Source organism: Tasmannia lanceolata, unplaced genomic scaffold, assembly GCF_043159265.1.
Source record: "Tasmannia lanceolata isolate RefF3 unplaced genomic scaffold, GAP_Taslan_0.1 ptg000002l, whole genome shotgun sequence".
Taxonomy (NCBI): Eukaryota; Viridiplantae; Streptophyta; class Magnoliopsida; order Canellales; family Winteraceae; genus Tasmannia; species Tasmannia lanceolata.
In genome coordinates, this window is record NW_027518679.1 from 55,098,747 (window position 1) to 55,113,110 (window position 14,364).

The 14,364-nt window shown below is 39.5% G+C and overlaps 2 protein-coding genes across 4 annotated transcripts; both read left to right on the top strand.

Annotated features, from left to right (window-relative positions):
• Nucleotides 1-1,107: 1,107 nt before the first annotated feature.
• On the top strand, nucleotides 1,108-14,337 carry EMB3006 (embryo defective 3006). Of its 3 annotated transcripts, XR_013251298.1 has the most exons (10): nucleotides 1,108-1,296; nucleotides 1,572-1,705; nucleotides 2,313-2,381; nucleotides 3,592-3,621; nucleotides 11,916-11,948; nucleotides 12,614-12,684; nucleotides 13,115-13,196; nucleotides 13,560-13,658; nucleotides 13,943-14,035; nucleotides 14,149-14,182. XR_013251298.1 is itself a non-coding variant. In XM_077381861.1 (9 exons), the coding sequence occupies exons 2-9, from the start codon at nucleotides 1,598-1,600 to the stop codon at nucleotides 14,203-14,205; spliced, it is 543 nt and encodes a 180-aa protein (XP_077237976.1). In that variant the 5' UTR covers nucleotides 1,111-1,307; nucleotides 1,572-1,597; the 3' UTR covers nucleotides 14,206-14,337. The 3 variants fall into 3 exon arrangements, 2 of the variants coding, with proteins under 2 accessions (XP_077237976.1, XP_077237967.1); XM_077381861.1 differs by lacking the exon at nucleotides 13,560-13,658 and having other exon boundaries at nucleotides 1,111-1,307; nucleotides 14,149-14,337; XM_077381852.1 differs by lacking the exon at nucleotides 13,560-13,658 and having other exon boundaries at nucleotides 1,115-1,296; nucleotides 14,149-14,337.
• On the top strand, nucleotides 3,632-11,055 carry LOC143879451 (uncharacterized). Its single transcript, XM_077381840.1, has 2 exons — nucleotides 3,632-6,558; nucleotides 6,790-11,055. The coding sequence occupies exons 1-2, from the start codon at nucleotides 5,676-5,678 to the stop codon at nucleotides 6,825-6,827; spliced, it is 921 nt and encodes a 306-aa protein (XP_077237955.1). The 5' UTR covers nucleotides 3,632-5,675; the 3' UTR covers nucleotides 6,828-11,055.
• Nucleotides 14,338-14,364: the final 27 nt, after the last annotated feature.

Consider the following 14,364-nt stretch of genomic DNA (forward strand, 5'->3'; position numbering starts at 1 on the left):
GACAACTTAAAACCACGGCTAATTTAACTAATTTAAGGTTGGTATTTACGAGGATTGTTCAGGTATCTAGATTGAGGAAAATTGATATAGTGTAATTGGGTATTTTTTATGAGTGACAAGGAAAGTCGCTTTTATAAATAAGGGCGAATATATCACCGAGGGTGTCAACGGATCCGCTTCGGATCATATCCACGTATGTTTTAGTCACAATCGATTCAAATCTCTTATCGGTCGGATTGGATTCAGAGTGCTCTCCGGATCCTACTTCCTATGTTGTCATAATCCATTTCTAATCTGACCATCCATCGGAGTGTCCTAGTACATTGTACTTACATTTTATACATACATTTTTTTAAAAGAGGATGAATGCAAGTAGCCGCGAGAGTGAGCTACAGAAGCATCAACACATTGGGATATAGACTTAGCTTCGATGGTTAGAGAAGGAAGAAAAGAGGGTGATGACTTGAGACTTGACTCTTGAGACTTGAGAGAGATGAAAGAAAAAAATACTAAATAGTTCGAAAAAAATGCATTTGGCTAATTTTTTACTAAAATACCTCTAAAATAAGAGGAATGCTAGACTCACACTAGCCCTGCAAAAAATCAGGGAAAGGGCGCCCTCATTGATCAAAACTACTACTCTGTTTGGTTGCCGAGTTTTTTTTGTTCCCGGGAGTTATGTGGGAGAGTAAGTTAAATTTTGGTCCCATCCCATGTTTGGTTGCCTTTCAGCACTAGGTTTTTTTTAATCCCACTCTTGTAATGATTACTTGTGGGTGAATTTTTTAATCCCACTTTTGTAATGATTGCCTTTTCATCCCATCCCAAGATAACGCCAGGAACAAAAATAAACTCAGGAACCAAAAATAAGCTTGAGAAGAATTTTTTTCTACCTAACAGTTCAAGCAACCAAACAAAGGTTTTTTTTTTTCCCACCATATCTCCCAGGGTATTTTTTTCTCCCACGTAACCAAACATGGGATTTTTATTTTACGAGGATACTTCTAGGACTTTTTTTTTCCCACCTACCTCCGAGGGTATTTTTTTCTCCCACATTGGAACAAAAAAAAACCCGGCAACCATGCAGAGCTATGGTCCCGATATGTGCCCGTGGATCCTAGTAATGTTTAAGTTCGGATTCGGATGGTTAAAGTTTGTGGGCCCATTTGTGTAGAAGCGGAGCGGGCTTTTGTGAGGAATTGAAAGCGAATTTTGAAGATAAAGAGTTTGAAGTTTGAACCGAGGGGGCTTCTCATTTCAGTAGAACGGATAGCCACTGGATTTCAAGCGCGGGAGGTTAGAGTAGAGTAGGAGATCAACCATGAACGGTTTTGATTTTTTTGGGTTTAGAGTTTTATAGATCAGTGCTCTATCATTTTAGGGTTTTGATTTTGATTTTTTTTCTTCTTCTTATTTTTAAAATTATCCGCAGTTTCAGGGTTTTATTTTTTTGGCCTGAGTATTCTTTTTTTTTTTGTTTCTGTTTTGACAGACAGTAAGAGTGTTTATGCGTGTTTCAAATCCTCATATGCATTTCGTCTAATACACTCTCTTTTTCTGATCTGTGTTAGGCTATTTCTTATTTTATGCATATACGATGGATTACACACATACGAGCCATCTACCTTCTGGTTTGAGACAATCAAATCTAAAGAAATCATTTAAGCGTGGTGTACGCTCTCTGTTAACCACATGTTCTAAGGAGGTGATTTTTATTTTCTATTACATTTTTCATGTGATTTTGGCCCCCATACCTTTCTAGTATTTGTTGAGAAATTTAGGCTGTGTTTTGTCTATACCCGACTTGCATTTTGTGCCTTTTTAGTTTGCTGTTTATGTCTGTAAATTGGATCCTAAAAAGACTCAAGTTGCAATATGGGTATGCATGGGTGCATTTGGGCACACACCCAAATTGAAATTTGGGCCTTTTTCATATAGAATTTTGCATTTTATACGCCTAAAATTAGATCTAACGGGCTCAAATTGCATCCAAATTGCAATTTGGGTGTGAAGTGTGCATTTTGATGTACTGTCAAATTGCAATATGGGTCACATTTGGGCACACACCCAAATTGAAATTTGGGCCTTTTTATAAAGCAGTTTGCACTTTACAGCACTAAAATTATATCTAAAAGGCTCAAATTGCAATTTGGGTGTGAAATGTGCATTTTGATGTACTGTCAAATTCCAATATGGGTCTTGTTAGGTTGCAGTTTGTTCTTATTAAGCATTACCATTGATTCTTCTATGACACTAGATCTCTTTATTGTGAAATCTATGAGTTATTTGTTTGTTTCATGTGAATTTGATAGGAATTCTGCAACATGTTCTCTACATTCGGCTCTGCTGAGCAAGAACATCTTCACCGGCTCTTTATTCAGGTAGGCTTTTCTTGTCAATTGTTCATAATGCTTTTTCGACATGGTTGAATATTCTTAATTTGTTTGTGCTTTATTTCTGTCTATATTAGTGTATTTGAACATTGGAATGAAAAATAGAGAAATCACTTTCTAGATAATAATGTTTTGACTTTTGGTACTCATGGTATCTGGCTACATTTTTTTTTGAAATTGACTATTATATTCATACCATGGAATATACATGGAGACCAGTAGTCCCACCAGATTTACATTGTATGAGGGTCCAAGAGCATACTCCAGGACCAAAAGTAAAAAAACGTAAAGAGCTATAATCAGACTCCCACCACCGTCTAAAACTTCCTCCTGCGTCAATTCTTCCCAGCAAGCTTCTACAATACCTTCCAGACAATCCAACCACAAAAACACCATAGAACCCAACGATCGGCCACATAATTGAAGAAAACCAAGGAGCTTATATGCCTGAAAATGCTATCAAGGATCTACGTCAGTTTTTCACCCACCTTGGTAACTAAGGAAAACTTCAAACAGCCACCATGGGGAGGAATGGTTATCCAGGGGAGAAAATCTCCCCAGAGCAGCGAACGAATACTGTCCCTGAAGCACACACAGATAAAGCAAAATAACCTCCCATAATTCTTATCAGCAAAAAACTTTTACCATAGGCTTTCAACCCAACACAACATTCCCAACCCTTACAACATCTAGGGACTACCATAGCCTACCATAAACCACCAAAAATTCCAAAAACTCCCAATCATCCCCCAAAAAAACATTCAATGAGAGTATTTACACAGAAAGAGCCCCCCCCTTCATCTCTTGAGAGCTTTGAGCTCTCGGCTCCCATGACCAGGGGTCTTACCTTTCTTCTCTTCCGCATCCCTTTTCTCAATGTCGAAAAACATCTTTTTTGTCTCTTCCACGTCTTCCTTGTAATCTATACCCAGTACATCTCCCATTTCAGCCATCTCCTCAAACTCTTCCTTGTAATTCTTTTTTGTCCATGGTATTTGGCTACATCTCGATAACTGTTTTAGATATGCTAGCTTATGCCAGATTTTATTTTATTTTTCTTGCATATTGCCTCATTTAAGGTTTAGGAATAAGTTAGTCTTAAGAATTGGTGTGTTCATTGGCTGTCATTAAATAATTTCCTTCAACTTCTCTCTACAGCTAAGCCAATGCTTAACATTTGTTCTATCTTATGTTGCAGGTCATCACTTCTTTGCATGAAAACATAGAGGTATGTATGCCTTTTCAATTCTTGATAGCAATCACTTCTTTGCTACATCAATTGTCATAGGAACTAAGATACGAATGATCATTTAATAATGAATACTTTGTAATTTTATGAATTGTACTTTCAAATGCTCCATAAAAGTGATTTTCATATTTTAGTTTCTTAAGCTCCTTGATTTGAAGTTTTATGAAATTACAAAGCTATATTAGCAGGCAAATTTGAGCATCAGCCTGTGCAGTTTGCTTATTTCTCAATATCCTTCTCTAAAAGATGTAATAAGTTGATTTGCGGCACTTGGAATGCAATTTAGATGTAAGCATCCTGCTTTATCTTACAGTGGACCAGTCCATATTTAATGCTAATTACTGGCATACAAATAATTCCATTTAATATATTACACTAATTTCTCAATATCCTTCTCTAAAAGATTGTAATAAGTTGATTTGCGGCACTTGGAATGCAATTTAGATGTAAGCATCCTGCTTTATCTTACAGTGGACCAGTCCATATTTAATGCTAATTACTGGCATACAAATAATTCCATTTAGTATATTACACTAATTTTGTTTTGTAATTTGGTTGATAGTTTGCAAAACTCAATGCGAAATGCAAATTGTCATAGGATACATCTACATGCAAGGCGTGCAGTGTAGGCAATTACATGCATCTCAACATCATTGCAATTATGCCACTTCATTTTACTCATATTTCATGCTAATATTTCAGTTGAGCAGGACCTGTGTTATCATTAACTTTGGAGTCATTGTCAGTCAAATACCAAGTTCAGATACTTAGGAAATTATCCATAACACCCAACTTTGTAGAAGCATGCATGTTTGTAAGAACTGTGAATATCATTCCTGGTTCCTCTTTGAGTTCATGTTGGTCAATTATTTCCTCTATGACGTGTGCTCAATACATTGATGGAACATCTGGTACCACTTGGCTTGCAATGGGTCATTGGCAGGTAAACTTTTAATTCAGTGTCTTTTTTGAGGTTTTCTTCGTTATTAGTAAGATGTCAACGCATATTTTTACAACTGTTTGTGTATGTATATGCCTATGGGCATATCCGTCTTTTGTACATTTCTCATTATATATAAACACATAAGTGAGGGGGAGACTCCCTAACTCACATTTTCTTGCTCTCATTCTCTTCCTCAACATGGTATCAGAGCCCTAGGGTTTTGATTCCCTAGGGACCCCCATAGCAGCCCCTCACCCTCCCTCATCTTTCCTCCCTTCTCCTCTAACCCTAACCCAACATCCCCGCCCCCCACCCTCTTCCTTTCCCTTCCCTTCTCCTCCTCCTCCCACTGCCCCTCTTCCCTTTCCCCTAACTCCTCCAGTCCTCCACTCCCGGCCCCACCCCACCGCCTCCCCTTCCCGCTACAGTAACCCGCTACAGTAACCTGCTACAATACCCGCTACAGTACCCACTACAGTAACCCGTTACAGTATCCTAAAAAAAAGATTTCTATACCCTAGAAATCTGCTCCCGCAACCTCACTTTCTCTTTGTCTTTCTTCTCCTAATGGCTTAAATCTCTTTTACCTACTTTCGTCTTCTTTTCGCGGCTCCGATCTTATATCCCTAGATCTGTGTGTCTTCATCATGTCAGCAAGGGTTTCTTTCATGCCCTATTTATCATTTGTCTTTCTTTGGAGCCGCGATCTCCATTATTGATTTCTCTGCTCTCCGACTCGGCATCGTTTCTTCTCGTCAGTTGATTCTCTCTTTGATTTCTTCTCATGGATAGCCCCGTTATAGAGGATCCCTCTCTCGGGCGCCCCCCTGTGGCTATTGTTCCTATGGCTCGCCCATCCTCGTCCTCTTATAACCCTCCATCTTCTTCGATGGATGGTTCTTTTCCTCCCATGACCACAGTTAGGCTTGATGGTTTCAATTACCTGAATTAGAAAGTGGTTGTGGAGACCTATCTCATTGTTAGGGGGAAGATTTCTATGCTTCGTCGTGAACCCCCTCCTTCTAGTGATCCCACTTATGATAAGTAGGAGCAGGATGATGCCCTTATTCGTATTCTCCTTTGGCAGAGTATGTCCCCTGAGATTTCCGAGACCATGATACACCTTCCTACTGCTTGCAAAGTTTGGGATCATACTGCTACTACCTTCTCCGGGAAAGGCAACCTCTCTCGAATCTGTTCCACATATTCTCAGTGGATGAACCTTCGTCGCGGAGACACTCCTCTCTCGACCTTCTACAGTCAGTTTGTTTCTCATTGCCAGCAGTTAGATGTTCTTATGCCTCTTACCACTGATTTGACTACGACCGCGCAACAACGTGATCAGATACGTGTCGTTCAGTTTCTCGATACTTTGGGTCTTGAGTACATGCATTTTCGTCAGCAGATATTTGGATCTGGCACGATTCCCTCTCTTCAGGAGGTTTACTTGCGTGCCCAGCAGTGTACTCTTGGTGACTCTGTGTTAGCTCCTTCTGTTGATATTACTGTCATTGCTGCCTATGGTGTAGGTGACCGTGCTACTCGGGGTGGAGGCACCTTTGGTCGTGGCCGTGGCCATGACTTTGGCCGTGGTGGTCGTGATCTTCCTGCAGGGCGTGGTGGCCGACCGCGTCCATATTGCTCGCATTCTCGTCGTGAGGGACACTATATGGAGAGTTGTTATGTTTTGCACCCTGAGCTTCGTCCTTCCTCTGAGGCTCGTTTTGGCCACTCCGCACACCTTGTTGCACCAGATTCTTTTGACCCCTCATCTGCTTCCGTTCCGCTCAGTACTCGGCCTCAGGTTGATGGTGTTTTTATGTCTGGTGCTGACCATGATGAGTTACAGCGTCTCAAGTCTACTAGCCATTCCCCGACTGCGACTTCTGCTCAGCCTGGTAGCTCCCCTGCATCTCTTCTTACTAGCTCCAGCTCCTGGATCATTGATTTTGGAGCCTCCAATCATATGACGGGTACTTCTTCCACACTTCGTTCATTTCGTCCACTTTCTTATCAGTCCATCACACTGGCTGATGGGATCTCCACTCCTATCTCTAGTGTTGGTGATATTTCTCCTCGTGATGGACTTACATTGTCCTCTGTTCTGTGTACCTAAGTCACCCTTTAATTTACTCTCAGTTAGTTAGCTTACTAAAAATCTCAACTGTTCTGTCTCATTTTATCCCTCTTACTGCTTGTTTCAGGATCTCTTGACTGGGAGGACGATTGGCTCAGGCCGTGAGATAGATGGGCTTTATCGTCTGGACTGTAGCCCTTCTCGTGCCATTTTACACAGCTCCAACGATGCATATCAGTGGCACTGCCGTCTTGGACATCCCAGCCTTGATCGTTTGCGATGGACATCTATAGTTTCTTCTTCTGTTACCCCCTTTACGTGTGAAACCTGTGAACTTGGGAAACACCATAGAATGTCCTTCCCGTCTAGGCCTGTTAGTCGGGTCTCACACCTTTTTGATTTAATGCATTCCGATGTATGGGGTCCCGCGCGGACTACCTCTGTTTTTGGACATCGTTATTTTGTCATTTTTATTGATGATTATCACGTATGTGTTGGCTTTATTTACTGAAAGATCACTCAGAAGTATTCTCTGTTTTTTGTACTTTTCATTTAGAAATTACTAACCAATTTAATTGCACTCTCAAATGCCTTCGCACTGATAATGCCAGGGAATATTTCTCAAAGTCCAATGGTTTTGAGGAATTTCTTTCCACATGTGGTATACCACATCAATCTTCCTGTGCTCACACCTCTCAACAGAATGGTGTCGCTGAACGGAAAATGCGATCATTATTAGATGGAACTCAGACTCTTCTCTTCCAGATGCGAGTTCCCAAATCTTATTGGGGCGATGCAGTTATCACTACTAACTATCTGGCCAATCGGCTTCCATCTTGGTTCTATGCAGCTCATCCCCTTTCTCAATTTTACTTCCTCATCATGACCATTTCCTCTTCCTCCTCAGGTATTCAGGTGTGTTTGCTTTGTCCACAATCTTGGACCTGGTTTGGATAAATTAGATCCTAAATCTGAACGATGCATTTTCCTCGGCTACTCACGCACCCAGAAAGGTTGTCGCTGTTATAGCCTCAGTTGCGTCAATTCTATGTCTCGGCTGATGTTTCATTCTTTGAGACTGAGCCCTTCTTTTTGAGCTCTCCGGATACGACCCCTCTCTCTCATTCTTCAAATCTTCTTCTACCGATTCTCGTTCTTCCTGACCCGGTAGTCTGTCCATCTCCATCGTCTCTCTTATCTTCTCCTTCTGTGGTTTCTGTTCCAAATACCTTTCCTCCCTTACAGGTACCTTCTCGGCCCCCGGCTCCATTAATTAAGAAGACCTATCAACGCCGCCAATACCTCTGCAGCTCATCCATCTCTGGCAGCGCCATCGCCAGCCCATCAGGAGCTCCCTCCTTCCAGATCTGAGGTATCTATCGACTCTCCTATTGCCTCCCGCATTCGGTCTCATAGTACTGCTCATCCTATTTCGTCTTTTGTTTCACATGATGCTCTCACGCCTGCTTTCCGCAGTTTTGTGTACTCTCTATCTTCTGTTTCTTTGCCAGAATACTTGGCTGCAGCACTTGATCACCCGGGGTGGCGCGCTGCTATGGACCTTGAGATGGATGCCCTTCAGGAAAATCAGACTTGGGATTTAGTTCCACTGCCTCCTGGTGCACGCCCCGTTGGATGTCGTTGGGTCTATACTGTGAAATATTTGTCTGAAGGCTCTGTTGAGCGCCTTAAGGCGCGCTTGGTTGCCAAAGGGTACACTTAGACGTTTTGGGTGGACTATGGCGAGACATTTTTTCCTGTGGCGAAGATTCCTTCAGTGTGTGTTCTACTTTCTCTTGCTGTTAATCAGGGCTGGTCTCTACATCAATTGGATGTCAAAAATGCTTTTCTTCATGGTGAGTTCACAGAGGAAGTTTACATGGAGCAACCTCCTGGGTATGTTGCTCAGGGGAGATGTCATCCTCTGTGTGTCAATTAAAGAAAGCCATTTACGGTCTAAAGCAGTCTCCTAGAACATGGTTTGGAAGGTTCAGTGATGCCATTATGCGCTTTGGTATGAAGCAGTGTGCAGTTGATCATTATGTCTTTAGCCGTCAGTCTACAGTTGGGTGTGTACTCTTGATAGTCTATGTCGATGACATCATCATCAGTGGCAGTGATACAGCTGGGTTCCAGAAATTGAAGACATTCTTGCAAAATGAGTTCTCTACTAAGGATTTGGGTAGTCTTAGATACTTCTTGGGTATTGAAGTTGCATATTCGAGAAAGAGGATTTCTCTCTCACAGAGGAATTATGTCTTAGACCTGCTTGAGGAGACAGGTTGTCTTGGAGTGAAACCTGCTTCAGTTCTCATGGACGCAAATGTGAAGTTACTACCTGAAGAGTGAGACTTGTTAGATGACCCAGGCAGATACAAGAGGCTGGTTGGTAAACTTATCTACCTTACAGTCACACGCCTAGATATCTCCTTTGTTGTTGGTGCTATCAGCCAACATATGAGTTCACCTCGTACTTCACACTGGACAGCAATTCTTCAGATTCTTCGGTATTTAAAAAGTGCTCCAGGTAGAGGGTTGCTATTCAAGAAACATGAACATCAGAAGATAGAAGGGTACACAGATGCAGATTGGGCAGGATCTCCAGCTGATAGGAGATCTACCACAGGATACTGCACATTTGTGGGATGTAACCTTGTGTCATGGCGGAATAAGAAACAAGTTGATCTCCAAATCTAGTGCAGAGGCGGAGTATAGAGCTATGACACACACAAGTGGAGAGATCATTTGGTTACGTTCTTTCTTGACAGAGATCGGTTTCTCCCCATCATCTCCTTCTCAGTTATATTGCGACAACAAGGCAGCGATTCACATTGCCACAAATCCAGTCTTTCATGAGAGAACTAAACATATCGAGGTTGATTGCCACTTCATTCGGCACCGGATTCAAAAAGGAGAAATGTGCACAGTGTTCACTAGATCGGTGGACCAATTAGTGGATATATTTACGAAGCCATTGAACAAAGCTAAATTGAGTGATAATTGTAGCAAGCTAGGAATGTTTGACATATACATTCCAGCTTGAGGGGGAGTGTAAGTGTATGTATATGCTTATGGGCATATCCGTCTTTTGTACATTTCTCATTATATAAAGACATAAATGAGGGGGAGACTCCCTAACTCACATTTTCTTTCTCTCATTCTCTTCCTCAACAACAACATTCTTGGTGGATTTCTTGCATCATGTTTATGGCTCCTTTCTGAAGCTATTGGATCTTCATTTTGCCCCCAAATTTGCCATGAATCTGATTTTTACTAGTGAACTCATTTATTTAAGGCGCATGTCTTCCTTCCTATTGCTTGTTTTCTTTTCCCTTAGATCGTGGGAGTCGGTAATTGCGAAATTAGATGCTGTCATGTGATCGATTTATTTTATTATTTTTAAGTGGACTTGTATCAGCTTTTGCTTTAGTCATTTATTAGACATCTTTTGATTTTACTGCTGTTTTGCCCATTAATTTTTATGGAAGTACGAAAATCTTGATTGAAATGTTGAAATGTACACAAATTTGCAACTTTTTTTTAGTCTTTGTGTTCCTTCTCAACCAAAAGAAAATCCCATTAATTTATTGGTATAAGCAGAATGGAATATTTGGAGACTGCCCCCTTGTCGAACCTAGGGAGAGTATCACAATCTCGTTTATCCAGTTTGCTAATAGTGAGTATGTTGGGACATTTTTGTGCAAGACTTGCATCACTATTGGAAGGAGATACACAGAGAAAAAATGATGGCAGATATAAAGTACCCCTGGTTGATACTCAAGCTCAACTTTGATGGGATGTTGACATACAATTCAAGTCTGTCTGGTGTAGGTGTATCTAGATATAATAGAGGTGAAATTACCCTTAGGGATCAAATATGTGAGCAGAGTCGAGGCTTCAGACTGTTGGTAGAGTTTGAAGATTTTCTGTAGTAGCTTAGCTAGAAATATATTTGCCATGTGAGACAAATAAATTTCATGTCATGGGTATCAAAAAAGAGTTTGGATCCTTGCAGGCTAGCATGCATCTAAATTGTATATTTCGTTTCGTTTAAGCCGAAACGGGCCGAACTTTCGGTTTCGGACCGGAAACCGGAACAAATCCGGTCGGAATTCGTTTCGTTCCGGATTTCATTCCATTTTGGCCATTTCAGTCCATTTCGGCTGTTTTCTCGTTTCGTTTCGGCCGAAACGGGCTGAAATTTTGGTTTCGGACCGGAAACCGGAACAAAATCTAGTTGGAATTCGTTTCGTTTCGGATTTCGTTCCGTTTCGGCTGTTTTGGCCAAAATTGTCTGAAAAGGCCGAAAAATTAAAAAAAATTACGGCAATGCCATTATAGCCGTTGGGACTGTTTTTGGACCATTCTACCCTCATTTTATGACTGTTTATGACTGTTTATGACCGTTTTATAGCCGCTGGAAAGGTATTTTCCGTCTTTTCGCATCCACAAGCATTTACACCACTATATATACCCCGTTAACCATTGTTTTTCCACACTCTTCTCTTTCACCCTTCTCTTACAAACTTCATTTACACACTTTCCCACCAACTAAAATCTACTGAATTCTAATCTTCTTTTAAGCTCTTCAAGCTTCTTTAATTTTGTAACAATTTCTGATTTTTTTGCATTTTTTCATATTTTTAACTATTTAAAAAAAATCCCTCTGGAAAGCAAAACGAAAAGTTTCGACCAAAACACAGAACAAAACGGTCGAAACACCGAAGCGTTCCGTTCCGGTCGCCAAAATGAAACGGCGAACGAAACGGATTTTACAACTTAGGCATGCATTATTGTTTTGTTCTTGGACTTGGCTAGTCAGTGTCCATTCACATTTTGTGTGAGGCTAATGAGGTAGCAATTACTATAATTCGAAAAAAAATGAGGTAGCAATCACTCTTCCCAAAGGAGTTTTTGGAGAACACAAGTATTGGCCAGTTTTCACCCTTTTGTAATTTTATTTCTTCTCTTTACCCACTACATTTTCATTTAGAAGGAATAACATAAGAGCTAACTTGTAATTGCAAAACAATACGGGGTTTCATATATGCCTGTTCTGCTGTCATTTGTTATTTTATCTGTCATAGAGCTGATTTTTGTAATATGCCCTTTTTTGTGTTTATTTCTCGTGTTGTTCCATTCTTGTTTATTTTTATTACACTGCATCCTTCTTTGAAATCAATAGTGTACCAAATATCATGACTTTTGATAATTTATGTTTTAAGTCTCTGCATGTGAAATAATTTTTTGTAGGGGAAATTGGGCTCTATATGTGAGGAAACACAGGTATGGGTCCGCTATTATTTCTGTTCATAATATATGACATGGTATACATAGTGTTGTGGAATAGAAAAGATTAAGAAGACATCTTTGCAATTGACGATGTACAAAAACTCTAGTATTTTTACTTTTTATCTATGTTATGATTTTGCATTTTGTCTCCATAACAAGCCCATTTTAACCATTTTTTCTCGGCATGACTAGGAAAATTGTGTCTATTTTCCTATTTTTTCACCTGATATAACTGAAGGATAATTAGTTTCACACTTGACAAATAGTGCCTTTTGATTTTCCTAATTATCATCTCCAGTTTTAATTAATTGCAGATATACAAATCCATTTTAGCCATTTTTTCTAGGCATGGCTTGGATAATTGTGCCGATTGCCCTATTTTTTTTCCACCTTATATCAGATCATTCATTGCAGTATATCTCATGAGTCTATACCATTTAAGTCTGTTAAAAGGAATTCAAAAAACTAATAAAGAGGAAAGATTAATTTTCATAACAGCTTTCCATTTTGGAAGTGTTTTCCTTAACAGTATATGATGATAATAGGGAAGTAGTACTAAAGGTTAACTGACTAAGGATAATTATATATTGTAATTCCACTCTTCATAAATAGAGATTTTGATTTTCCTAATTATCATCTCCATTTTTAATTAATTGCAGGTTGGCACCACTCTTGATACAATTGAGCAGCTTGTGGAAGAGCATAGTCTTGATATTCTGTCTGCAGAAAAGTATGTGCAATTTGTTGCAAGTGTAAATTGAGAATAATTTATTGATTCAGCTAATGAAACCACTGTCATTATGAAGTTGCAAAACCTAAAAACCAAACCCCCCTGGAAGCCAGGGATCTAGAAGACAATTATATTTTATTTGTGTAATAATTGGGCTGTAAAATAACTCAAACTAGAAATGTGAAAAGGTTACATCCTTGACACAATTATGATTGGCCCTGTTTACATTTTTATACAGTATGTTACCGATGTTGGCCAATTTATTTTTAAACACATAAGAGTAATTACAACTTTCATATGTGTGGGAAGCCATCTTAAGCATTACTAAGAAAAGGAAACATTCAAGAGAATTGTATGTTGGTAAATATTCCTTGAACTATATTAAAGATTCGGGGATTTGTTATATAACAGTATAATGGCTAAAATGCAGGACAAATTTAGGAGATGTGAAAGAAGAGGTGTCAGAGGCGAAAAAGGATGAAATCCATTACTTGACCAGTATGTTGGAAAAGGTGAGGCAAATCTATTACAAGACATGGTTGCCACTATTGTGCAAATTGAGTTTTTCTATGCATGGGCGTCATATTTTTTCCAAATATCATTAGTTTACACATTGGACCAAGCATCTTATAGATTATATCCAAGTATGCAGATTATGTGCTGATTTCAATGGGTTTTGAGATTTTGTGCTCAAAATTGAGATTCCAAGTCTTTTCACATGAACAAATTTTGTTATTTTGAGGCACATAATTCGCAAGTTATGCCAGCTTTAATCAGTGATCTTGCTTGCTATTGCCTCCGGAAATTATTTGGTGTTTGCAGTCTGGTCCTTGATATTTTCTTTGATATAATGAATAATTTGTTTTTGCTTTTAGGCCATGTTTGGCAACCGTGAATTTTTTTCCATGAAATAGTAGCTTACCCAATGGCGAGGGAGGGTGCGAGAGGAAAACACCTGAGAGTCAATGAGGAGGGTAAGGAAATACTGAAAAACAAGGAAAGCAAAACTCGGCTCAAATTACGATTTATTTTTTCTCTATTTTTTAGGCACTTCTCAACCTCTCTTCACTCGTGCCAATTTCATGGTTGCCAAACATGGCCTAAGCTCCTTTTCTTTCGACGTAGATGAGCGTAAAATTTGTTTTACACACATTTTACATCAAAAGAAACAGACCCTCAGTAGTTCACTTCTTTGATTACTTGTCTAAGTTAAAATTGTGGGATGCTCCTAATTGTTTCGTGAACCCTTGAGTTTCAGGTTGTAGAACAAAACAATCTCACTAGGGCTCATGTGGAATCTCTGAAGAAGAGGAACCAAGATTTTTCACCCATATCGGATTCTGTTGGAAAGGTACTAATTCATTTTTATTTTATTTTATTTTTCTCATTGGACTGCGCGAATTTCACGTATATGCAAGTCATGGGTGCTTTAGATGTTGAGTTCTTTCCGTCCAAATTTTGCAGTTGAGAAATTGGAACGTGATGTATGGACAGAGCTCATTGCAGAAGAAGACACCTTAGCATGGGGATTCATAGTTGTATTTGATAAGTTGTGGATTGAAGGTGCTTTTTATAAGAATTGTTTATTACGACCCTAAGATTGGCACATGAATGGCTCTTATATTTATCAAAACTATATCTTGCTTCTTGTCAAATTACCAATTTTAATCGCGGCAATTA

What these genes read in the sequence shown, in the direction of transcription:
- EMB3006 (XM_077381861.1), top strand. Translation starts at nt 1,598, where the DNA reads ATGGATTACACACATACGAGCCATCTACCTTCTGGTTTGAGACAATCA. An exon ending in TTCACCGGCTCTTTATTCAG is followed by an intron (nt 2,382 to 3,591) that starts GTAGGCTTTTCT and finishes CTTATGTTGCAG; the next exon opens with GTCATCACTTCTTTGCATGA. An exon ending in CTATATGTGAGGAAACACAG is followed by an intron (nt 11,949 to 12,613) that starts GTATGGGTCCGC and finishes AATTAATTGCAG; the next exon opens with GTTGGCACCACTCTTGATAC.
- LOC143879451 (XM_077381840.1), top strand. Translation starts at nt 5,676, where the DNA reads ATGTCCCCTGAGATTTCCGAGACCATGATACACCTTCCTACTGCTTGC. An exon ending in AGCCTCCAATCATATGACGG is followed by an intron (nt 6,559 to 6,789) that starts GTACTTCTTCCA and finishes TGCTTGTTTCAG; the next exon opens with GATCTCTTGACTGGGAGGAC.